At 43.0% G+C, this 26,633-nt stretch overlaps 1 protein-coding gene across 1 annotated transcript in view; it reads right to left on the bottom strand.

Moving 5' to 3' along the window:
* LOC104168674 (neurogenic locus notch homolog protein 2-like) overlaps window positions 1–26,633 on the bottom strand; it is a gene marked incomplete at its 5' end in the record, with an annotated part of 75,701 nt that overhangs the window by 1,778 nt on the left and 47,290 nt on the right. Inside the window, 17 exon segments of the mRNA XM_009709338.1 lie at window positions 1–14; window positions 929–1,026; window positions 1,534–1,681; window positions 2,038–2,339; window positions 7,111–7,279; window positions 7,748–7,844; window positions 8,452–8,662; window positions 9,524–9,666; window positions 9,911–10,258; window positions 11,049–11,578; window positions 12,135–12,247; window positions 14,220–14,465; window positions 16,548–16,680; window positions 17,517–17,701; window positions 18,699–18,852; window positions 21,427–21,628; window positions 24,070–24,298. The exon segment at window positions 1–14 is cut by the window's left edge and continues 1 nt beyond it. Coding sequence (XP_009707640.1) covers window positions 1–14; window positions 929–1,026; window positions 1,534–1,681; window positions 2,038–2,339; window positions 7,111–7,279; window positions 7,748–7,844; window positions 8,452–8,662; window positions 9,524–9,666; window positions 9,911–10,258; window positions 11,049–11,578; window positions 12,135–12,247; window positions 14,220–14,465; window positions 16,548–16,680; window positions 17,517–17,701; window positions 18,699–18,852; window positions 21,427–21,628; window positions 24,070–24,298 — 3,322 coding nt within the window.

Genomic DNA, 26,633 nt, shown 5'->3' with positions numbered 1-26,633 from the left:
AGCGGTGTCTCCTCCTGAAAACACAGAGAATAAGTTTTTTAGCGGCTTCACTGTGGGGGGACTGATTGACAGCTAACAATCCCTTAAGGGTGCAGCAACACCTACAAGCACTGTTTAATGCAGTGTGGCACTAATTGTCTCCAAGCAGCACCCACTCTGAGAGGTGCCCATTGAAAAAGGCAGATTACAAGAGATTATTTCATACACGGCAGTGAAGCACACAGGCTAAACTATCCCACCAGAAGTGCACTATTCTGCCACAGGTCCTTGGAGGAACTGTGAAAGCACCCAGTGCCTTTCTCTCATTGTCTCCTATGAAGGAAAGGTATCAAGGGACTAAAACGGCCCAGTAAAGAACTGCAGCTTGAGGTAGCTCTAAAATCCACTGAGCAATACATAACAATCCAAAAAAGAAACCCTAGGCAGAGGACAGAAATCAAGGACTAAGACATGGCAAAAACTAACAGTGAAGCTACAGGAGGTTTGCACAGTGCAGACTCTCTCTCGAATAGAGGGGCTCTCCCCCATATCCACTCTGCATTGAGATCCCTGGAAACGTGACAGGACGTGACTGCTGCTGTGCTGCCAGATCTGTCTCTCTGCTAACAGGAATCCAGCTGCTTGACACCAGCACCACTTCACCCTGGTGCTCTCACACACCACTGACCATGTACTGCATTCCTTTTCTGCAAGGAAAGCAGGACAGCATTGACACCCAGGACTTGGCCAAACAAGGAAGAGAACTGCTCTCCCACATCAGAAATCCTACAAGACATTCAGCACTTGGGGAGAGTTCCGGTCACAGTCTGAGTTTGGAAGACCTGCACTGAGCACCCAGTTTAGAATATCCGAACTTAGTTCACTACCAACAGCAAAGAGATGCTTTGAGTTGGGAAGCACAGCCACACTGAGTACACCCAAACTGTACCTTGTTATCCTGCATGTCTCTGTTGGCACCATTTTTCAGCAGCACTAGTGTTGCTTCCACGTTGTTGACAGCAGCAGCCCAGTGAAGAGCAGATTTACCTGCAGGGAAACCCAACAAATTCAGTAACAAACCAAGGGGCTATTTTCTAAAGCACCGAGATGGACAGAGTACACGGAGGGGAAAAAAGCAACTGCAGTGCAGCTCACAGCACGCGAACCTGTCCTGAAGTCACATTTATACTTTGGAAATCACCATGTTGTGACATACCCCTACGTTACCAAGATGCAATGGGACTTTCGGCACTTGCTCTGGGATTTTTTTTTTTAATTTTTTAAATAACCTATCTACAGTCATGTTTGCAGTCCAGAAAATCCCAATATCCAACCCCGTATTTCTTCTGCTTCTCTTCCAGGACTGTCTAACCAAGCCACTGTGCAGCAGCCTGCAGTCTATTGCTGCTGGGACGACTTCCACAGGAGAGCCTAGTGTCAGATTTAGCTACAGAATTTATGAGCAGCCCACAGTCCGGGAGAGCAGAAGCCCATTCCTCCTTGCTCACACCATGACAAATATTTGCCCAGCCCAGTATGTTGTGTTCGCATTACCGTGGTCATCTACGGCGTTCACATCTGCCTGGCAGTTAATTAGCTCGGCCACCATTCCTTCCACAGCCAGACGTGCAGCCAGAATTAACGGGGTTGTTCCATCATTCATCCGAGCATCCAAGTCCGTCACTCTGTTACGGATCAGGATCTGGACAACAGGGGAAGACAGATTTTTTTCAATGCCACTACAGATCAAAACTGAGGATTTTGCAAAAACTCAAGAGAAAATTTATAATGAAAAAGCAGCCTGAACACTGAAATGCAAGGACCCAGATTAATAGATGACAGAGGCAAACAGACCAAATAAATACATGCCAGATGATTCATGCATGCTGAGTTCTTCAAGCTATGAATACCTGAGGAAACTGGATGTAAAATACAGTTTTGCATGGCCATCACACTGTGGAAGGCACAAGAGCAAGGCTGTGAGTGAATGGAGGGCAGCTTGGGCAGGCTCATATAATTAACAGAGCTACTCTAAAATGGGTTCTTCAGTTGCTGTACCTGGAAGACACCCTGGGCATCAGCAGCTACAGCTGCGTGCAGGGGAGTCCGTCCCATATTGTCCCGTGCATTAGCATCCGCACCAGCATCCAGCAAACGTTTCGCAGCATCTGCTCTTGAGTAACGGGCTGCTAAGTGCAGTGCCATCTCCCCAGTGCGGTCTGTTTGGGCCTGCAGGTTGGCGCCTTGATATATTAAATCTGTTATTATATTTGCTGAGGAATCTTCTGCATCCTCATCATCCTCGCTGATATCGGAGCTGCCCACACGCAGAGACGCCAACATAAGTGGAGTACATCCATCTGCAACGGAAGAGATGATATCATGGTAACCTGATAGTGACAGCAAAGGAAAGGAAACCCTCTCACAATCCTCTTTCCTTGAGCACCTACAGCTACAGACAATCCCTCCACTCACTTGAATCCCAACCTGTTCTCTTATCTTAAAGCCCAAGAGTCAGCGAGTTGTTTTCCTTCCAAGCAGGACTTCAATACCTACGGCAACCTCAACAGAACGTAGATACTTCTCAAATAAGCAAGATCATTATAAAACAAAAAAAGTTTACTGCTAAAGTGGAAAAGTTCCTCAAAATGTAAAGGCTAGCTAAATTCCTACAGAGAAGCAAGGGCTATAAAAAAAGGAAAGACTTCAGATGAGTAAGTATTACTTTTCATGGGGATGTCCTAATCACATACCTGGGGAAAAGAAACAATTGACAGAGAAAAACTGTTGGGCAACTAGCCACCAATTATTGGGGGCATTTTGCCAATATTAACCTGAAGTGAAATGCAGACAAAAGCCTTCATATCTATTACAGATCAAGGTCTTCCTGAGAAGGATCGTGAAGTTGAAACAGTCAAGCACTCAAAGCTGAAACATGGCCCAGGATGACTGCCCGAACCAACCTCATCTTGCTTTTAATAACATCCATGACCAGAGCCCTAAACAAACTGATCGCGCACACTCTGTACTTTCACAGAAGTACACCACGTAGGAAGGGACCATGGAATAGGATCTAATCCAGTATTATTCACTGGTGTACCAGTAGCATCCTACACATGCACGATGCCTTGTTCCACACACACCCCTCCATCGCAGCATGGACTGCCCACAGACACAAATTGCTGGAAGTCTCACACAGCTTGAGTGCTTTGGAAGATACTGGGCTAGTGTCTCTCCACAAGCCTCCAGTGATGGGCTCACACTGATGGGACATCCACAAAGGCTAAATTCATATTCATCCAACCAGGATCCTTGCATTGTCACTGGAAGGAGAAAGGCTCCTCCAAACCTCTAATTTAACTCAGGTCCCTTGGATGAAGCTCCCTCCCTCTCTGCTGATCAGAGAGGGTGGTCCAGGAAGAGTAGCTCATGCTGCTGATTTTTCACCCTTGTTAATATCCTCCTTGATGCAGTGTAATTAAAATTTAAAACATCTCCACATATTTTTAGCAACCCATCAAATGCCAAGTGGCTCAGTTTCAACAGACTCTGAACATTACACAATATTCAGTACCTAAAACCAAAGACTTCAACTGTAGATGCAAAGCAAACACTTGATTACTGATTCTATTGCTTTTCTCCACACACACTATAGGCACCTAGAAAGTAAGAGGGACTAAGATGGCAGCAGGAGCGAACCACTCTGTGCTAAGCACCTCACTGGAGCTCTGCAAAGGTGAACACCAATTTCGCTTCTCCAACATGGTTTGCTAGCAGAAATTCAAGACAATCTTTCAGCAATTGCCCGATTTATTCCATGGACAAGCAGGGGACCTTCCTGGACCTTCCAGACAACAGCTTCCCTGCCTGCACAACTCTCCATCTGCAGTGCACTATCTGCACTGAATGAAGTGCGTGAGCCCTGCAGAAAGCCACATGGCAGAATTAGGATTCTGTGCAGATAAACAAGGCGATGATCTCCTATTTTAAGTAACATACAGAGCTCTAATGCCCTGCTCCCATTCACCAGCTTCTGCTCACCTAGCTTTCTTGACTCTCTGTTTTAGGTCAGTTCCAAAACTTTCTAGAAATCTGTCGCTCTACCACAGGGAACTGTGTCAAGCACCGGCAGAGATCAGGGCTGTGGCCTCCAGGTCTGCTCCCCGGCCAGGCTGGCAGCAGCAGAATGCCCGCTCCTCCTAGTGGCTCCCAACCACAGGACACACAGGCTTTCACCCAGCTACTTTCTCAGGATTTGTTGGACTGCAGCAGTGTTGACGTATGGGCCTGGGTTCGGTTCCAAGATCCAGTCCTGTCTACAGACCCTCTTGCCTGTTGTCCAAGGCTATACCTCCTTTTGTGCTTCTCCCTCCCACTGCTGGCTCTGCTTCCTTGTCCCAAATACGTACTTCTCAGTATTCAAGTCAGGCTGTGGTCTCCTCCGTACTGCCCCGACACAAAGAGCAGAAAGACAGAGCACAGAAAGGAGCTTTCCTTTTCTCCAGCACCACAGCCCTGGGAAAACCACTTGCAGGAAAGGTCTGGCTTGCTCAATCACTGCAGTTGTCCTGGACGGATCATGCCTAGCTGCTCTACAGGGACAGAACTATAGTACATGTTAAATCCTTGGAAACATTAGCCGCCACCCTCCAAAAAGTCTCCCAGGTATGTGCAGCTCTTTTCAGAGCTTTCTAAGTTGGCCACACATGGGTAGTTTTATGAGGCTAGCAAAAAGCACATCCAGCTAGACAGTCACAATTAAGTGCTTGATGGACTACTAGAAAAAAAAGCTGTGGACACAATGTCTTTTCTCCTCCTTCCAGCTTGTTCTCTGAAATTGCTGGAAAAGAACCCAAAAGGATCCAGCTGGAGGCAGACACACAGCACGGAAAATTCCAGTCTGAACCACTGCAGTTTTAGTAACTGAAAAAGAGGGGCATATAATAGGGACAGTTCATCAGTTTTAATTATAGGTGGTGTTACCAGTTATGCCTATAATTGCATAACCCTGGTTACACACTCACAATAACTCCAGCAAAAAGAATGCCCTCATCACTCGGGGGGATACAGAGAAAGAACAGCATGGGGAGACAAAGGTGACAGCAGCATTTTATAAAAACTCTTCTGTTTGCTGTCTTTCACAAAGACAGCTCCTGAATAAATGTAAATCTCGGATCAAGATGGTAAAGCCAGAAGTTCACCAGATAGGTGCAACTGAAGGACTCATACAGGCACAATATACTGACAACTGGGATGTAAAGAGCCCACTGGCAAAGTCTCTAGGCAATACTTCTGTAGGAGACTGGATTTCTTGGATCCCCCTAAATTCGAGAGACCGCAGAAGGTGCTGGATTAAGAGAGAGAACAACCCTTTGGTACACCGAGACATTTCGACTTGCCTCTCCTCTCTCTAGAAAAGATCTCTACTGTTCTACCTGCCACCTGGACCTGCATCCAGGATCTAACTCACCCAGCTTCAGATGGCTCCAGCCCAGACTCCTGCACCCAAGTTGCTCAGCCTCAACACTCTTTGTAATTAGGGGCAGTGAAGCATTACTGGACTGTGAGCCATCTGGTCTTCAGACATATCTCATTTCTGCTTGAGACAGAGGTGAACTGCCTCTCAGGGGTGCTTCTTTCTTCCCTCTGCCTGCAAAGGAAGAGGAAGGCGGCCAGGGCAGATGAATAGCTATATTAACTGTGAGGAATCCTACCCTTCCTTACTAACCCATTACTCCAACACTTCTCAGGCTTTTAAAATTATTTCTTCCCCTGACAATAACTCTGCTGCTTGCTTTTGATGTCTCAGAGGGGGATACCTTACAGCAGCTTGCTGTAAGCTTCACAGTTTCATCTGAACAGCAGGAAAAAAACTCACAGGTCAGTATTATTCCATTGCTATTGCTAGACAAAGCTTTGAGTGAACGTGAAAATAACCAGTCTTAAGTACGTTACTGCCTGCACTTGGAAAGCTTTTACCCTGCCACAAAACTAGAACCTTCAATAGGAGAAATAAAGAAAAGCTTAAATTTGGCAGAAACTGGTGGTTTATGTTCTCACACTCGTTACACACAAATCCCTCGTTCCCTGTGCTTTGTATTTAAGAGAGCTAACGGGTCAATGAGCAGAAAAGACAATAGCAGGGAACTGAGAGAATGGGTCCAGCCATCATTAAATCGCATTGAAATATTCCCACAAAATCCAATAAAAAGCAATTGCAGTAATATCATCAGAATCACCTTTCCACATAGAAACAAGAGCTATGCTTGCAGCTCTTTCCGACCAGGACAAAGTTCTTGGTCAACTTCCTCCTCTCAGAACATAGGAATCAGCTACTGCCAGATGATGCATCCAGTCCCTTACCAGGGGTGCACAGAGCCTTATAAAAAGCAGCAGAGCATTCTTACTGCATCCAGTCATGTGAGACTGAAAGAGAGCAAGCCTGCACGTGTGTGTGTACGTTAAAGAAGTCTCCTTCAAAGTTCACAGTTGTGTTATGAATTCAATGAGTTGATCACAGTAAGCTGAGGATATAAACCAGTGAATAAAAAAAAAAATAAATCATTAACAAGCTTGCTGCACTGCTACTCTGGTCCAGCACAGATGTCTCACACACTGCTGACCAGGGTATATTGTCTGCCAGAAGTCATCTTATCCAGGAAAAGGCCATCCTTGCTTCCACTTCAGACAACACACACCTCAGGTATAAACCCTGCTAAGTTGGTTCTTAGTGAAGTCTGGCATAAATCTCTGTGGTGACCCAGCTGCAGAAGCTGGGGGTTATTTCCAGCTCAACTACGCCTTCCAAATTTCTGCCGCAATAGCATTCTGACAATATCTTTTAGGCATGCATTCTCAGAAAGGAGATCCTGTAGTTGTAGTTCCTACAGGTGCTTGCTAAGCAAACCCTTTTTCTCCTGGTTACATGATATTCCACATGCTACGGACCATGATTCAATCTCTACAGCTTTCTCTTCTGGAGCACACGTGAGCTTTCCTTAAGTACCATAAAATTTCTGCCGGTGTTCCTGTATACTCCATATAATTTTAAAATGTTAGCAGTCCCAGCCATTGGAGACAGGGGAGGTTGGTGGCTGGCTGGCAGCACACATGGGCCCTCAGGGTACTGACCTGGCCCTCTGACATTGACATCCAGAACATCAACTTCTTGATCTGCTTGGGGTGGTGTAAGGGCTAATGATGTGCTCCCACAGACGTCTGCTGCCTCCAAGTGCTGCTGTGTCCACTGGCGCTGATCTATCTGCTCGTCACCTTCCGGGAGCAAGGCTTGATCCTCAGCCTGAGCACAGGAAATAAGCAGTTGCTTCAAAATGCTCATCAAGTGGCTAAAGACACTGAAAGTTCTTGGGGTTTTCTTAGTTTTGGTGGTTTTGTTTTTTTTTTTTAATTTGTTTTAAGCTAATGATGGTCTTCATTTACCTCTGCTTGGCATTCTCAGCTTTCATGCTCCGACTGTATGTTATCAGGCCTGAATTGCAGGACATTACACTACCATTAACCTTCTCTTCCCTTTTGATGCAGCAAGGCCTGAGTACGAAGCGGACACTGGAACAGAAGTTACCTGGTTTCTCTACTGGTCTGTGGTGGTAGCGTTAACCTGAGGATCTGCTCCTCAGATATCGTTAGTTATATATTACAAATCCCTAAACAAAGGGAGGTTTTGAGCAAGGGGCATACTCTGGAAGTTAATGCAGCTGTTTTCCTCACTAACAGTTTCAGGTGATATTCAAGTCTTGAAGCTCCTTACCTTTGCTCTCTTTGGCTGAGGTCCACCATCACCTGCCCAGTGTTCAGCTGGTCCAGAATCTGCCAGGTTACCCTCTGGTATCTGGACTGACAGGTTTCTAACAAACAAGAACACATCACTTTGCAGGCTGAGCAGGTGCTACTACTACTACTTACACTAGCCTGCAGAGTCCAAGGATGGGATGTTTGCAAGTTTAGTAGCTTGCAAACAGAGGGACCAAGAAATTAGAAGTCTCAGTCAGCCAACAGTGGCATTAAATGCATTCAGAACTGCGAACTTGGTTAATTCAGAGGAAAGCCAAAACTACATAAATGGGATTCTTCTTTTGAAACTTTCCATTATTTCCGAGTCATGTCTTTAATGCATTGAGCTAAATGTATTAAAAGTTTGTTGTCACCTATCAACCTAAAAATGTCTTATTCCAGAAGAAAACTATGCAAACAGTACCCAAACACTGAACTAAACAGTGTCAGAAAACCAAACATAACCAGGAGATCAGATTCCTTACTAGCATTTCATAGATTAAAGTTCTTCTGTCCAAAACCAATGTATTATAATTTAGAGGAATAGCCTGAGTTCTACCTTAAAAGGCAGCTTTCTCTATGGAGTTAAGTGCCTTTAATGAAAGTTTTATACGCCTTGTTCTGAAAATCCTTTAACACACTAAAAAAACCACACTGTCAGTGGCCTAAATGCAAACTTACTTGAGTCCGACAGCATCTTCCCCAACTGGTTCTCTGCGCTTATGATTACTAGGATCCCTGCGCAGAATAAAGCCCTCTGGGAGCCACAGCGAACCATGTTTGCGCTTACGCTTTGCCATCATCACACCCAAGAGAAGGATTAAGAGGATGATCAAAGCTGCCACAGCAAGTAGGTAAAGCAACTGGGTCTTCGGTGGTAACAAGGGTTCACCTAAAAATTCCAGTTAAAATACAATGAGATTAACAAAGTCAAGACAACCATCTTCAATCTACATACTTTCTTATCTCACTCACAGTCTTCCCCACATACAGTGTATTGTCTCTATACTGTGATGCATTTAGAGCAAAGGCTTGAGGAAGTTTAGGTTCTGCTGCAACTGTTGTAAGAATACATCTTGTCTTTCTGGCTTCCCTTGATCTTGTTTCTCAAAATATTTTTTTAGAGTATATGACTGCTGAACTGAAGATCTTGCTTCCTCCTCCAGAGTCCTGCTGCCTGAAGACAGCCACCCTGATTGAGTGTAGAGAGAGCTGATCTACATAGAGATATGAGCATGACCCAACTAGGAATACTGATATTACCAATCTAGGACGAGGCTGCAGCCAAGCCTCAGACTGAGGGAGAGGGGAGCAGAAATCAAAGGGATTACATATGGCCATATCAGAAAACATCTGGTAGACTGAGCAATGCCCCCTACCCTTTCTCTCTAATGGTACCTTTTTCGTTGAATTCATGACTTAGAGCACATGAACAGTTTTTAGTGCAGACAAGATCACTGCAGTGTGTGGCACACTGCCGCAGCACGAGAGAGTACTGTTTCTACAGGTATTCAAATGAGTAGGCTCCAAACTTAAACACTCTGCCTTACTAACCAGATGTCCCCTCAGAGCAGAATAAGCATACTGTACATACATACTTCTATAACTGGGGATGAGTAAGTTAGCTCCCAGAAACCATACTGAGCAGTGAGAGACATTAGGATGATGATCAATAATCTGAGCATGAATTTTGCAAGCCCAAGTTTGATGACCACCTTCCTCCACAAGCAATGTTCCCTCTGCAATTACTTACTTTGGACAGACACGAAAGGATAGGGCAACATGCCCTTGATGGCCTGAGCAGCTAAGAGCGCCGCAGCAGCTTCTGTGTTCTGAAAACATTGCTCCGAATCCTCTGCACACTGACGGTTGTCAATCTCGAGGAACACCCTGGTGCTGCACAGACACAGTAAGAGGGCAGAGAAGTCAGCAACAGAAACTTTTGCCGAAGTACTAGGTTAAACTGCAGCCTTTAAGTTAATCTCTCCACCCCAGTACTGAATTTAGCAGTCGCAATAGCTTTGCATTTCCCCATTAAAAAAAAAGACTACAGCCCTAGAAGGTCCAGAATGCCCTAGACACCTACAAGCAAGAGCTACCAGCATTACAAGACCAGAGGAACACAAAGGCATCCACTCACCCAATGACCTCTTGCTCTAGTTCTCTGCGCTTGCGAATGACCACAAGTGATCGCCGACTCCGTGCTGCCGATTTCTCCCCATAGTATGGGAATACCATGGGGTTTCCCTGGGAGTCCAGCTTGATTCTCAGATTGGTGTGCAGGAGAGTTCCCAAAGTGCGCAAGAAGCTGCGAACATCACCCAGCAGCTCGTCAGGGGGCATCAAGACCACAATGATTAAGGTCCCTTCTGCCAGCTTCTCAGCTTTGTCGCCAGCACAGTCCAGACCATCCCAGCCACACTCCTCACTATTACAGCCCTGGTCACAGCGGCCATCTGCGTAGTGATCTGCACAATACTTGTCATACCTAGAACAGTGAAAGGATTACAGGCAAGATATAGGACATACACATTCTGTACAGTATACTTGCAGGCTAGGGGCCAAGGCCTTACACTCTTCATAATCATTTGAAGTAAACTAACACTCGCATTCAGGATATAAGGAAAAGAAATATAACCCCAGGATAAGCTTGCAATCTGGCAAGGTGGAAGTGGGAAGCACAGAACACCCCAAGAACACGTGGTTCAATTCTGGCATCAGTGGAAGAGAACTGCTTATTCTGTTTACTAAGATAAAGCTGTAACACCTCCTGCCCCACCAAGGGAGAATCATCACATCAAAACTGTAGCATTTATCACAAGTAACAAAAGAAAGAAGGGCCAAGACAAACAAGCTGGAAAACACATTCAGAGGTAGCAAATACAGCTGGGATAAAAATACAGGTATTGCTGGTATGGAGTGAAATTCAGGATAGGAGGCAGTACTACTAAAATCCAGTACAAGGTGAAATGCCTCCTATTTATTTGTTTCCACAGAAAGCAAAGCACACCCATCAAGCAGGTTAACACATTACCATTGCTCAGGCTATCAACTTAGTTCATAGCATACAAATTCCAGAATTTCTTTCCAAAAATAGATGAAAAGTACACAAAGCAGCACAAACTCCTTGATGCCAAACTTTCAGTAAGAGCAAGGACCAGCAACAGAAACAAGGGAAGAGATGGGAGCAGCAGGCATGGAGCATATCAGCTACTGAAAACACTAGACAGGAGATACATTAGTGACACACAGAAACCGTTCTCAGGATCAAGCCTTACTTGCATGTTTTGCTATTTTCCTGACATTCAAAGTTGTCAAACAGGCACTCGGGTGTGTTGCAGAACTCGTCACACTGTCCATTGAAAAGCATCCAGCAACGCAACGAAGCGGAGCAGTTGGCCCAAGGATCTTCCATTGTCAGGGAGCAGTCGCCTCCATCCCACTGGCAGGCATGAGTGTTACAGTCCTCATCACAATAGCCATCTTTTGCTTTTTCTGCACACTGGGAATCCAAACATCCTTGGGGCTCTGGGCTGAAAGTTACGGGCTGTTCACACTGGCTGCCTTGGGTGTGAACAGGGCACTGACAATAATAGTAAGGAGGTTGAGAATGAGGATGGCAGCTTCCACCATTCTGGCAGGGGGCACTGGCACAACCCGTGTTTGTCTGGCATTCCTCTCCCACAGACAGCTTGGGGCAATAGCACCGTGGACCAGAAGATGTCTGGATGCACTGCTCCCCCTTCTTGCATTTCACTTGCCCACAACTACTGTGGCTGCTGAACTCACATTTGGCTCCAGAATAACCCTATGGGGGATAAAAAAGGCAAAACAATCAGGTTCACAAACTTATTCTTCAACGCTTCAAGGGCTGGAGGCAAAGTGTCACCTGCAAACCCTTTCTCCCCTGTAATTCCTCTAGCCTCATTGCAGGAGGCATGATTTTCTGGATCTAGCCTCAGGGATAAACTAGGAACTTACAAGGCTCTGTTACATTTCGAAACGGACTTAGAAGAGCCATGAACAAGGTGAATTTTGCAGTAAGCACAGAGAACACAGGATAGCAAAAACATTTGTTGAAATTTAATGCCAGGTTTAAGACAGAAAAGCCAGCTAACCTTCCTCAACAGCAGAATTGTTTGGGGTAACAACAGGCAGCATCACTCCCCCAGGGCACCTGGAAGCCCTGGGTTTCCCAGCTAAGTAGATAAACTAAAGGAGTAAAGAGTGTCCAAGCACACAGCTTTGCAAGTAGTACAGAAAAGATAACCTTCACCTACAGCGAAGCAGTGAAACTAATGAGACTGTAGCCAGAGAACTCTACAGCTGAGGCAGGCAATCCAGTTTCAGAGTATGGTGCTTACCGGAGGACACTGGCAGATGAACCCATCCGGCATATTGCTGGCAACAGCACAGGTACCTCCGTTCTGACAAGGCTTCCGGGGACACACATCTATTACACTCTCACAGTGACGACCTGAGGTGTAGACACATGGGGAGAAGAGAGCAGAGAAATGTGTGTGTGTGCACATCAAAAAGCCATCACAAAGCAAAACACTCCAATGAATAGCCAATGAGCCAAACACTCCAGTGAGACCTTCCCCTCAGAACAGGTTGGGAACGTCTCTTCAGGTAACACATGCTCTCCAAGTAGCTGCCTAATAATGGTAGAGGAAGGCACAAGCCCAGAATCCACAAGGTGTATTTGGAGACAGCCCACCTTGCTGCCTCCTCAAGAATGCGTGCAACCCAGCACAAAGACAGAATTTGCTGCTGTCAGCCAGGCATAGAGGTTGAAGGTGCTGTACCACATCAATGTGGAGGTTCCTAAGACTTCTTTACTTTTTGGGAGATGCTCAATGAGTCCAAAGGCAAATCACACACATGAATGAACAACCCTCAGGACCAGATGCAACATGAGTGAATAGGACAAGCAAGCGGACTCTCTTCAGACTGATGAGCTAGACAGAGGTCTTACTGCACCAACTAGCATTTGCAGCAGTTCCCAGAGTCAAACTCTGACAACAGACTTTAAAAAGATGAGGATGACCTAAGCATGACTTGGACCCCCTAAGAAAACATTAATAGAAGTGTCCACACATATGCAGCCAAGACTGACTGCTCGCAGACAGCAGCAGACAGGGCAGGATGGCCCACGGAGTCCTGGCATCCTATCAGTCACAAACCACAGCAAAGCCACCCCCTCCCCTCCCAGGCAGAAAGGTCAATGGGGAATGCGCAGAAGATGAGCAGCTAGAGGAAGAAGAATGCTCCCCTTCTGTGCCTAACATTTCCAGACAGATTTCATGTCTGAGACACAACAGCTCTCCCTGCTCCTCCTAGGGTGCACAGCAGGTCTGCACTCCCCATGTCACAAGTTCCAGCAACCCTTCCATGAGAGCCCGAAGCAACATGAGGCATAATTCATAAAGGCAAGCTTAACAGATGGGCTTAAAAATAAACCTATCTGATGACCTGCACTGGTGTCTTACTAGCTAGCCTGGCTCCCCTCATATGTCAGTCTTTTAGGAACTTCTTTTGTCCGTCTAGGTAATGCATTCAAAAACTACTACATGAATTCTTCAAATGTATGTCTTTGTCGTTTCTTTGCATCTGACAATCACAAATTCAGTGGAAAATCACAGTATCTTTAAATTTAAAAAGAGTAAAAACTACTGGTAAACCATGAAGAGAAGGTCACTAGTAAGCAGCGAAAGTGAAAGGTTTTAACAGAGGAAAATTGAATACATAAGACGTTAAATTGACGTGGAAACTGGAAAGCTGAAAGTTAAGACACATCTGGAGACTATCAGCCCAAACTTATGCCCAGTGGGAGGCAGAAAGCAGAACAGCAGCAATGCTAACAAAGAAGAGACCTAGAGAGAGCGAGACATAAGTTTGCGCAGTGTGAAATTTTTGCAAAGTTGTGATTCAGAGTTGGATTGTGGAAGGTTCACATCACTAAGCTAGGAATGTACAGTCTGCCTATGCATAGAGTATTCCATCTTGATCACATCACCAATGTAAGGAAGAAAGGGAGAGAGGAGCAGAAAAGGAAGCCAAAAGCTAATTATGAATACCACGACACCGATTTATAGAGCAAATTCATATGCTGCTCTGCAAAAGGAAAAGCCATGGAGAAGCTGACACGTGAACAGTTACACTTTCAATATTAGAAATGTGAAGTTAGGAAGGAGACAAAAGTACCACAGAAAAAAAATCCTGGCAGCCAAACATCTCAGGAGATTCCATTGTCTGAGACAGCTCTGAAAGCCAAATTTCTTAGAAGTTTTAAAAGAAAGGTTGGTTTAAAAACTGAGACATGGGGTAGGGAAACAATCAGATACTGTAAAGGGAAGTAACTAGATAACAGGACTGCCAGAAAGGGAAAGAATGACCATTTTTCAAGACATTACTCTGAAATTGGAAGCATGTTTACGACTACTCACCAGTAAAAGCACTACGACAGATGCACATGTAATCATTTATCAGCTGAACACAGTCCAGACTTCCACGAGGGTTACAAGGACTAGAGAGGCATTCGTTGATATCTCCCTCGCATCGCTCGCCTGCAAAGCCTGGGAGACAAATACAGCTGTAGCCCCCGATCTGGTCAATGCACTGCCCTCCATTAAAGCAGCGGGGTACTCCTGAGTGTGAAACACAGTCATCGACGTTCTCCTCACAGGAACGGCCTGTCAAGACAGTAAAAAGTAACAATTTGAGGATACGGTGTCATGGCCTCATTTCCTACACCGTTCATAAAGTTTTAACGCCATGTCGCTCACAGTCCTAGATATAAACAGGTAAAGATCCCAGCTTAATCCAATCCATACCCCGTGCAGACAGCCACCCTCAGACCAGACCTAGGGAGCATGTGTTTTAGATCCAGGCTGTTCTCAATGGTAGGTCATACTGGTATTTAGCAGCTTTCATACTTGACTTAATTTAAGGGCATAATTAAAAACATAAAACCAAACTAAAACCAAAAAAGATGCACCCAGTTTAGCCCTGTGACTGAACACAGCCAGAGAGCCCTGTGCCGTCCTTGCAAGGCTGCGAGCTTCCCATCATTTAACTCGGCGGTAACCCTGAAACTCGGCAAAGAGCATTTGTAGCAACAGCATTAAAACAAGCAACAACAAATCAACAGAAAAGCAACTGTGATAAAACACAGATTCCTGGCCAGCATGCCATTCCTGCAGTTTGAGTTCTGGGGACCTACAGTAAACTCTCCACACCAGCTAGGGATGGCAGCTTCTCCCTCTCGCTACGGGTTTCCCTTTCAAGTGACAATGTCTGGTACTGGTTCTGCCTTCATCGCACAGTATAACAGATAAAAGGGGACAGAGAGGGTAAGTTGAGCAAGTAGGCTTTTTCTGTCTGTTAATTCAGTTGATTCATGTAGAGCAAGAACAGTCATTCACCTAAACATGGATGATGCTTATACTGGCATTAGTAAAGTATTCACTTCAAACTGGGCCAGGGACAAGAGCTAAGTCTTAATATCATAAGTAATTGTAACAATCTTCTCTAGTTCCTTTCATTTACCAAAAAAAATTGGTCACAATCAAAAAGTAATTAATCTCAACAAATAAAGAATGAACAATTAAAAGCAGTACATTCAGAACCTCTCAAAGGAGGGAGGGTGCTTTAGTACAACACAAAAATTCTGGCAATACAGAAACTGGTACAAAATTAGACTTTGATGTAGAGACATAAGAAGCAACTTGTTCTGTTTCTTTTAGATTGGAGGACCAAACTAAGAACAATACATGAAGAATTGCTAACTTAATGATTTACAATGAAATAAACACTTATCCAGACTGAGGAGATGTGCTGACAGCCACATTAAAGTGAATGACGTGGTAATATGCATAGGCAGGAGGCAAATATGTTATAATTTTACGTAAATTTACTTTATGAACCAAGAACTTAGTTCTATCTGACACACATCTGGAGATTTTGCCTACACCGAGATGACACACTTCAGAAAGAAAAAGTAAGTTCAGAGGAATGTAAAATCTTTAACTAACTTGAGAAATAAACTTCAGAAAAAAAGCCAAGTGAGAAAGCATTCACTGATGGGCTAAAATGTGCAATCCTGAGTCTTTTCAAAGGCAGAAGTCAGAGCTGTCAGGTCAGACATAACAGGGAAATGGAAAGTTAGGTTTCAAGAAAATGACATTAAACAGGCTGTGGAATCATACTTACTGAAAACCGCCATTATGTAACTGTGGACTTTTTTTTTTTTTTAAACAGAGCTTTTAATAAAAGAGCTCAAATTTGCTGAAATAGTTTAAGCTAGCCTAGAGGCAATGAACTACTTTTCCTCAAAAGACTACAGGACAGAGGACAATGCAGAGCCAAAATCTGAACAAGTAGAGGACACTCGAAATTATGCAAGAACCAGTTTTCTGTATATTTCATGGCATCTTAGCCAAAAAGAAACCTTGGATTTACTATATCAAAACGGACAGGGCTGGGAGAGACCTTAATGGTAATCTTGTCCATCCCCATTACCAAAGATGGATCATACATTCCCAAAGGACACTGTCATGGCCTATTCCTTTAAAAGAAAAAAAGAAAGAAGAAAAAGGAAAAAAAAAGCAGCATTTATTTTTAAAGAGAAAATATGTATCTCAAGGGATTCAGTGCACTTTGGGAACACTCTTCAAAGAAAATAATGCATTCCTGTTAGACTCTGCATCATAAAACCAGTAGTCAGAAAGGAAAATCCACTCTTGTAACATTCATTTAATTGCTGAGCTTCATACCCCGAGTTCCCGGTGGACAGGAGCACTTGAAATGACTGACGAGATCTATACATGTTCCTCCATTCTGGCAGGGCTGAAACTGGCACTCGTCCACTTCATATTCACAGTTGACACCCTGGTATCCAGGCACACACTGCCAGTATAAAAATAAGTGTGAATAATCTTCTCCTAACAGACACATTAGTAGACATCTGAGAAAGGCTAACACAGATAAAATGAGCCCTCAATGGGACAGATTTTTACTGCCTTTGTAGCTACACAACTGCAAGTGATTTCAAGGGCTGCACAGCCAGCCAGCTTAAGCACACAACTTGACCATGTGACTACTCAACAGCGCACTGCATGTTTGAATTTGAGTGACTTTACTCCTGCAAAATACAGCGATTGAATCCTGACACCCTTTAGCATTGAGGCTAGCTTAGTAGTTTTGACTTAAGGTTTACATAAAACTCAGCCTTTCCTTCCGGGAATGAGCTTCCAAGGTGTTCTACCACTCTGAAAAGCTTAGGAAGGTTGACATACCATAATGTCATGGTCTACACTGCTCCCTCCATCAGCTGGAGGGAACAGAAGGCAGTGGAAGGTATCTCCCACCCTGGACGCAAGGGATACTTTGCCCATCCAATAGGGAGAATACAACATTCCTTTAATACATTCTACATATATTTTAATATAAACCACACCTCAGGCAAAAAATCTTTCAAGGTAAGAACTCTGTCTCCAAAGAGGCAAGGAGTTCAAATGCCCATCAACCACACCACTTTACGATCACACCTCCAACTCAGTCTTAAAAGCCTCTCAGGAGCACTGCTTCTGCCATAGCTAAACTAAAAATTCTTTCCAGTTGCAGGTTGCTTTTATCCCCTCTTTGAAGCTATTCTACCACTTGCATCTGTTTCTGATTTGATTCCTTTGCATTACAATGCTCTAAATATTTAGACCTCTTCCTACTAAACCACCATGCATTACCTCGCACTGGTATCCACCCAGGTGATCCCGACAGGTCGCACCGTTCTGGCAGGGGCTGGAGTCACACTCATCCAGCTGCACCTCGCAGTAACTGCCTGTGTAACCCACCTGGCACTGACAGTAGTGCGTGTTTCCAACATTGAGGCAATGACCAGAATGCTGGCACAACTGGTCCACTGCGACTCCTGAAACAAAGTTAAATCAAGTGAGCAAACACGTAAAACACACTTGCCAACAGTGCTGGTAGCTAAGCCAGGAATGAATATGGCTAGAGCCAAGGAATTGAAAACTTGAAACTCAAAAATTGAAGAGTTACTCTTGAAATCAGAGGGTCAGAACCACGACTGGCTTCCAAATGAAGTCACTGCTCTGTCCCCTTTGGATCATAAGCATCAACACTGGCATGAAGTATTTGCATTGCTGTATTATTTTATCACTGGCTGGTGAATACACATCTGCAGTAGTACCGCTGCAATACAAAGGTTCAGTGTCCGCACCTAAAATGTCTGCAAAAGGTATGGGAGCTTGACACCCTTCTACTTTGACACTGAATCTGTTTGTCTGCATTTCCTGAACTGAAAATGGCATGACACTGTCCATCAGCCTGGGCTACAAGCCACCTTCCAGGAAGAAATGCACTTAAAACCCAAATCTTTTACATGTACATCATCTGAAGCAGGAAATTACTACTTTGGAGGGCCATGGTATTACCCGTATAGCTAAATCGTGCACTTAGTAGTCAGTATTCTCTGTGAAAATGCTTACAAAGATCATGAGTTACCAGATGCCTCTCTTGTACAAGGACAACATGTCTTAAACTTGGCCTGCCTGGGATTTAGTAGAAAGGCCTAAATAGCTGATGTATTTTCCAAAAATGCAGTCCATGTAAAATAGCATGACTGAAAATCTGAGACTTCATTAAATATTTAATTCTTCTTTTCTAATATTTTTATCATAGAAGCTAGCTTCTTATGTCAGGGAGAATCAAGAAAATCTTGACTCTCAAATATAACTTTGCAGAGAGTTTTTTAGCTTAGAAGTGATCATGATCGACCACCCAGAGGCAAAGCTCTCTGGGATTTCCAATGCATGCCGTGTTCACAGCCACGTGGGCAAAGGAGGTGCAGATTAATGATGCATGGGGAAATGCTTTCAGCTAAAGCACAGAGGATGCTTACTTACCCCTTTGTGAAGCTGCCACCTGACATGAGACATTGGGCACATCGCAGTAAGCACCAGTCCAGCCAGATGGACAGATGCATTGAGTCTGGGCTCCACTTTGGACACACGTGCCTTTGTTCTTACAGGGAGACTTGCTGCACAGATCCCTAAGTGCCTGGAGAGAAAAAACCCCACAACATGATATATGGCAAGCGCAGTAGGAAATGCTACTCAGAGTACAAGTTCAAGAAGCAAAGAAATGAAGCTCTGCAAAAACTGGTTCCATGTAGCACTGGAAAGAAAGGGACAGAACTTCCCAAGTCTAAGCCAGGTGCTTCTCTAACAGTCTCAAGAGCTCATATGCCTAGGAAAGGCCAAATGTACAGAGAAGCAAACCCCAGATGGCAGCATCATTTCAGGATTAAGCTGACTGTCACACCTTGCTATGCAGAGGGATCTCTGGCTGACTGGGTTTGAGAAAATTCAGTTTTATCTCAGACTAGGCTTCTATTTCCACATTAGTAGGAGGCTTCTAGCTATTAACAGTAACAGGTGCCCTTTGTTCTCCCAAACTGCCCCCATCTTCACTGCTTTTTGAGGATGACAGACGCGTTCCACATTTTGATCTTTGCTCCTCTTCTTTGTCATTAGCTGACCATACCTGCTTTTGGCCTCATTCGCTCTAGCATGGTCTCTCGAGTTTTCCTGTCTTCTGAGATTCAACTGAAACCCCACAACTGTTTTATGAACTCAAGATGGGCCAAAGTATACTGCTTTTCTTGATTCCTTATATAAAAAAGCAGTTTCCAAACGAAGAGACTAAAACTCAGTAAAAACATCATATGAAAGTGGAGTGAGGACCCAAAATAACTCTGACCTAATATAAACCAGCCACTATAACCATCATTTCCTTTTTGAGCACTTAGCCTTCAAAGCAATACAGCTATTTGATTGATTTCAAGCTGACTTGAGGGAAGGATGAGGTTTTTAAAGCGAGTAGTACTGAATTTTGGCTGTAAAAAGCAATTTCAATTGCAGAAAGTTCTGCTTTTCAGATGCAAACTGTTTCCTCACAAAGATTAAAGTAGAAAAATCTGTGCTTTCACAGCCAACCAAAAAGAAACTTGGAATTCAGTTTTATCACATGTAGTTGAGCGTGAAGAAGAAAACCACCGAGCCTCTTGCTTCTGCATTTGTAATGAGGAGCTGACTGTTTTACATGCAAATTCTATAACTTATGAATCATTGTCTGATTTTGCGCTGCTTATTTAGCTTTGCTAATTAGGTCAAGCCAGTTTACCACTAAGACAAGAACTACAGTGTAGCTGTAATCTATAAATCTCTCCAATACAACTTTGAATAGTACTTATAAATTTAGAAAGTTCTGATTCCTTGTATAAAATGAGTAATACATTATGATCAAGCTTCTCCGAACATAAAGCAGACTTTCTGAGAATCCACGACATTTAATTTGAGGACAGGAACATTAATCCTTTTCTCAAGTAAAAACAAAGCGAACATAACAGAAGAGGAACTACTGAACTTCACAGTACTTGATGATCACCCTCAATGCTAATTCTCCCAATGAGGTTTAAGAGGTGTGCCCAGAATGCATAATTAGGGTGGCAGAGGGGTTGCTTTTTTATATCACTTCATTACTTTGCATTCACTTCCTCCATTAGCAATACCTAGAAGCAGACTTGACAATTTAATGTCTAGCAACATACTTCTGGAAAAGCACCTCCCCAACTGCCACTAAAATGCTTCTTCTAACACCCGCTGCTTTACAAAGACACATTGGCACGAAAGACAGTTGCAAAATTCTTACAAAATTGTAGTGTTTTCCAGTAGTTTAAGAAATTCACAGATTTTTTTTATTTTCAAGTTGCAGCACTCAGACTGCTCATGAAGGAAGACAATAGTGTTTACCGTTCCAACGCTAGAAATAGTCTCAAATCATTCTTGATGTTTTGATGAGCACAGAATAAAAAGAAAAAACTCCGATTTGAAAAATTAAATCAGCATTCTGTTTCCACTGTGATATGCCAAGTTTAAAGTTTTTAATAGGTACTAGTCAGTCATTTACAATATGGGTTTGCAGCTCCTGTGCTCAACTGTGGAAAACTGTAAATTGCCTGAACTTAAGTCTGCAAGTAAGGCTAGAGCTTTTTATTGAGGTTGTGAACAGCACAAACACATCGGTTACTGCCCCAAAGCATTTTCTGGCTTCTTATGGAAAAAAGAAAAAATCTACAATCAACCCAGAATAACTACACCTCCCTGTAAAAAATAAACCAGTTAAATCACGGTCCTGGTAATCAGACTGACATTCTGCTTTTTGGTTTGTGTGTGTTTGGTGTTTTTTTAATACAGCACTCTGCCTTCAATCAGGGCAATCTTATGCTTCAAATGAAATGCAGCCATTTTCAAAGCTAAGAGCTGTTTTTAATTTAACAAGAAAACTAACCTAGAAAGTTCCAATGACACCTGTCCTCATAAATAACCAAGCATTTTTCTCCTCCTTGCAAAGAGACACTTTCAATTTCCAGACTTTTGAACGGGGGTACCTGCTCTGTTAGAGGCACCAGACTTATTTTACCCAGGGCTAATGGGCAAACCACCTCTTACCAGAACTGAGGGAACAACAGCTCTGCCACGTTTGGTACCTCACATCTAACCTGGTCACTTCTGCTGTCGGACAGTTCAAAAACAGTGTCCTGTGCAAAACGGGCAAGAAAATGTCACCCACCTGACAGTTCTTCCCAGTATAACCCAAAGGACATATGCATCGGTATGTGCCTAGGCTGTCCACGCAAGAGCCTTTGTTCAAGCAAGGATGTGAATCGCACTCATTAATTTCTGTCAGGCAGAAGGGTCCTGTAAACCCCACCGGACACTGGCAAGTAAAGGAATTGATCCCGTCCACACAAGTACCTCCATTGAAACAGGAGCTGCAAGAGAGCGAGAACAAAGGTAAGCTGAGACAAAACGCAATTAGCTCACAGCCAAAACAGCATGTAAACGTTACTGAAATGAGACAGAAAACCAGATTACAGGATCTTCTGACCACTGACAAGTTCCTGCTAAAGAAGCATAAATCAGATAACAGCAATTCAAGGGGACTCCAGCTCACTGTCTTTTACCTTGGCAGGCAAAGACAGCAAAGCAGAGTTTCAATGAGTCATTAGTGATGGAAGTTAACTTATTTAATGAAATCTTCCCAGCTTCAACGTGACCACAAACAGTACTGTACCAGGTAGGCGTGTGGCTTGCTCAAACTGATTATTTTTACACAAATTTCATTACAAATTACAATTGTATTACAAATTATGAGAAACAAAACAATTTGCCTTTTTTTTTAAAGCTTCAAAGGAGTCACAGGTATGTTTTCTCAAGGAAAAAGTTTGTTTAGCATGCAAAACACAAGCATGTTCTTCATTGAAATTATGTGAAAGTATTGATATCGCTAAATCCCTTCCTCTTCTTCTCATGAGAACCTTAAGTCCTTGATTTGTACAACTACTCATACGTGCTCTGGCAGAATTCAGATCAAAGGAATTATTCCCCCTCCCACTCCAATCTTCTGATCATAAGAAATTCTGCCAGATTAGGTGTCCTATGGAGAAGTGACTGGGAAAGTTAGGAGAAGTGATGCCTCATGCAAAATTGACTCCTTTTTCCTTCTAAAGAAATGCCTGCCAGGAAACTTCTGCCCCTCTGAAAATAACCCTAGATCAGACTCAAGATAATCAGTTTGATAAAGTACACAGAACAAATTCATGCTTGTTATCTGTTTTGTGCACTGTCAAAGGGTACTTCCATGAGAGAAGCCACTGACTCAGCTCCTCGAACTTCCAGTGCAAGTTTTAAGTATCTACATTCTGACTGTGACTATGGTAGAGATGTCAACACCAACCTATTTATCAGAGACGTTCCTCTGCCTTGTGGGCTGAATTCTGTTTTACAGGGAACAGAAACTGCTGTTGAAGTTCATGGCAAAATAAGGAAGAGAAGACAGGAACTGTCAATCACAGCATGTTTCACTGAAATCAGGTACCCATCTCCAAAAGAAGACGGCACTCTCTCATAGGCGGCTTTGTCACACAAGACACGGAAGAATTATTTGAACCGAATTCAAATTAGCCAACCATCATGGTGCTCTTGAGTATAGCTCAGTAAGTTTTGGTTGAGAAGGTGTGACTGGTTTAGCTTGGCAGAGCGTTGAAAATTGCTACATCCTTCATTCATACCTGCAAGACTGGTTTCTGTCCTGACTGATAATGAAAACAAAACCAGGATGAACCTCAAGGAAGAACCAGGCATTCTGCTAGAACACCCAACATGTTTCACTTGATTAAACAACTGTTGTGCAAATTCAACACACCCTCATCAGTGACACAATCCTGTTCTTAAGCAAAAGATGTTAAAATACTTCCTCCCCCACAAATGCAATTTTATAAAAGATAAGAAAGATCTTTTGTTTGTGTGCAGAAAACACATGAGAATACCAAAAGCTTTGCATTTAGGTACCTTATTTGTTTCTGGTAACTAGACTAGAACAGAATATTTTAAAATTTTTTCTTTTAACGATTTCAAGCTTTATTAGAAATGATTCCCATTTGAGAATCTGAAGTTACATCAGTCCTAACAAAACTTAAAACAAAATATGCAGGCAGATGATGGATACACAGGGTTAACTCTCGAAGAGCTTTTAGAAGTACCAAGTGAATCACTTATATAAAGACCAGCTGTTAAGTATTTTAACTCAGTTCCACACCTCCTCCTTAGAACAACCTCAGGTTTTATCTCGACACATCCAATTTGTGAGTATTAAAAGAGGTCTGATAATTAAACCTTTCCAGTACAGAACTCGTGGATTTATTGTTCCTCCTGGTTGCTTCTTCATATTATTTGCAGTCAATAACTCAACTCAGGGCTAATTTAATTCTCCTGCCTTTCTGAGAGTTGGCCATTGCATCCATTTTTGCAGCTTTCATATTTCTCAACACAGTAACTGTTCATAACAAATCAATTATTTCCCCTCCCCTATATGATAATGGTCTTATAAAAAGAAATTATTCACGTTTTAATAAACTAGCATCTGTTACTGTCTTAACATTTATTAAACACTGTCATATTGCTCCTATAATGGAACGAAGTTTCTAACTAGTCATGCAAACAGAAGACCAACTTTGACAGGCAACTGTCTTTCAGCTGGTATCCTGCACAAGGTAAGCAAGTTTTCCTTGCATGAATCACAAGCATGTCTCAGTGACGAAAGGCAGGAAACCAGATCCTCATCGTTAAAAACTCCTTCTGAGTAGGACTGACTTCAAGCCACAAGCACACATTGTGTGGCTCCCTAGTGCATAGCACAGTGAAGTGATCTCACCTGTCAGTGCATTCATCGATGTTGTTCTCACAGTTGATCCCCTCAAACCCAGGCTGACACTTGCACGTGTAGCTGTTGACATAGTGGGTGCACTTGCCTCCGTTCCTGCATGGTTCACTCAGACATTCATTGGTATCTGTTTGACATTTATCTCCATGAAATCCAGGTAGGCAGATGCATGAGAAAGAGTTTATCCCATCCACACATGAAGCTCCATTTTGGCAGGGATCTAAGACAGAAGTATTACAGTAAGCGTTGACATGGGTAACAGGTAAAGGCAAGGCCTAGAGTAGTAGCTTTTAGGAAAAACTATCACACGTCCAGAGTGTGACAGACTACCGACAAGTTCTTCTGAGCCACTTTATGGAAGAGACGATTGCAAAGTATTATCAATAATGAATTCACAGGAAGGTGTGGGTCAAGACCAAGCTTCAGGGCCTAAAGGTTTCTCTGCTGGGATTTGTTCAACCAAAACCAACAAAATCAGACCCAAAAGTCTCTTGGTTTAAAATTCAAACTCCTTTTTTGACAAATGCCTACTGATAAAGACAATACAAACAGTACAGCAACTGTTTCTTCTTCCTTACCAAGTCTTATTCATAAAAGAACTTGGCCTGTTCTCTTTTCCAGACACTACTCAACACAGGAGAGAACTTGTGTGATTATTTTTAAGCATGAAAGCAGTTCATTCAAATTAAATGTGTATGTGTTTATTAGTCTATAAATGAGCACTTACACATTACTGAGCACTTAGCATTTTCACCAGTGTCAAAGGCTGAGTGGGGAAAGGCTGGCAGAAAAGCTCAAACTCACACATCACCTTGGATTCTCCTCACCTCTGCATTTCTTGACATTTTCTTTATCCCTACCATGGTCTTGCTGCCTGTGTATCACTAGTTTTTGGTCTAAGCCATCCTCTACTACTGTATTCCTTCTACTTCCACAAGTACCGATCTGCCTGAAAGATCTCTGCCATTCAGTAGTTTCTTGCTGCTTCCTCTCTCCACTTTTGGATTTAAGACCCACATTCCACTGTTGGATACTGCTGCTGAAGCCAGATTCCTCTGAAGCCAGATTCCTTTTCTGGTCTGCATTCCCTAGACCAAAAGCCTACGTATATGAAGGCAGGGAAGGAAATTGGGAGGAGGGACGAAAAGGGGATGAAAAAAAGGCTACAGAGCAATTTTTAAAAAATCTATTACTATTTTTAAGTACTACTAAAATACAACCTTGAAAATGCAAATAGACTCCACCAAAAATTTGCAGTTCAACGTAAGTACAAGATCACTCTGTTCACTGGTAAGTGAAGAAAACAGATGTGAAAGGTAATTAAAGCTCATTTATTGACTGAGAAATATGCTCACATGATAAAAATTTGTGTTATAAGAGACACACCTGCATTCATTTAAAGGTCATCTGACTACTGCAGAGAAAAAGCACATTCAAAGTGAGACCCCTGGCAGCTATAAAATGTTGTGTCTATGGCAGTCAGCCATTTATGACTGAAGCCAAAAGCTGCACATTCATTTTCTGTGCCGCACATTTACTGACAGAAAAAGGAGACTCGAGTATCGACTTTTCAATAAGTTCTTGTTGTTGGAGGGTTTGTTTGCTTCATAGATTAAAGACATTTGGCTCAAGCCATGGAAGGTTTTTGTTATGCTAAATGAAATCAGCTGTAGCAATAATTTGAAATTCTTCTTCAACCTCATGGGTGTGCTGCCTAACAGACACCACGGGATGAATCTCACAGCTCTCAAAACACTTAGGAACAGAGAGAGATTTCCCAGCTGTTCAGGAGAGAAAGAGGAACACTTTAAAAATGTTTTTTATGTTCAGACACCCATGTAAAAACTAACAGGACAAGGAATAACGCTGTTGGCTTCAGTCAGCAAAGCTCTGGGTCAATGCACCGTGACATTTTTTGTACTGTACCTGTTTGCTCAGAAAGAGGCAATCAAAAGCTCAGGCTGAGCCAGATGTCTTAGAAGTTCTTTCAACAGTGCTGCTTCAGGGACTCCCATGGTTAACTTTTCCTAATAGACTTGTTTGGATCCTTCTCTACAGCAGTCACAAATTTAAATTTTTTTCCAATGCAAAATACAATTCTCTAAATTCATACCTAAAGTCTTTTAAGACTTCAGGGGTTTTTTTAAGCTATTCTAATAAAAAATAGAGGTTTGGGGTTTGCTTGTTTGTTGGTTGGTTTTTTTAAGACCCAGCCAATTAAAAAACTACAACATTGTGAACTCCTCCAAGGTTTGAGAAAGCACTTTCCAAATAGTAACAAATGAACTTTTAAACACATGACACTTCTCAGAAGATTCTGATTTTATCTGATGATACAGAACATGCCCAGTAAGAAAAAGAAGTTACTATGCATTTGGTTTCCCTTGTAAACATCAGTGTTAAGGGCATCAATCAAGATTTCCTTTCCTGTAATTTAAACAATTTCAGTACTCACCAGTGTATGGGCTATCCTCCTGCAACAGATACCTATTCCCAAACAGGGGGCCTTCCTGCTCCTTAATTTGCTTTCAAATATGGATTAACTGGAACAGCAA

Source organism: Cariama cristata, unplaced genomic scaffold (assembly GCF_000690535.1).
Source record: "Cariama cristata isolate BGI_N322 unplaced genomic scaffold, ASM69053v1 scaffold5821, whole genome shotgun sequence".
NCBI classification, from domain to species: Eukaryota; Metazoa; Chordata; class Aves; order Cariamiformes; family Cariamidae; genus Cariama; species Cariama cristata.
The sequence above is the reverse complement of the archived record's forward strand: the minus strand, read 5'-3'. Positions and strand labels throughout refer to the sequence as shown.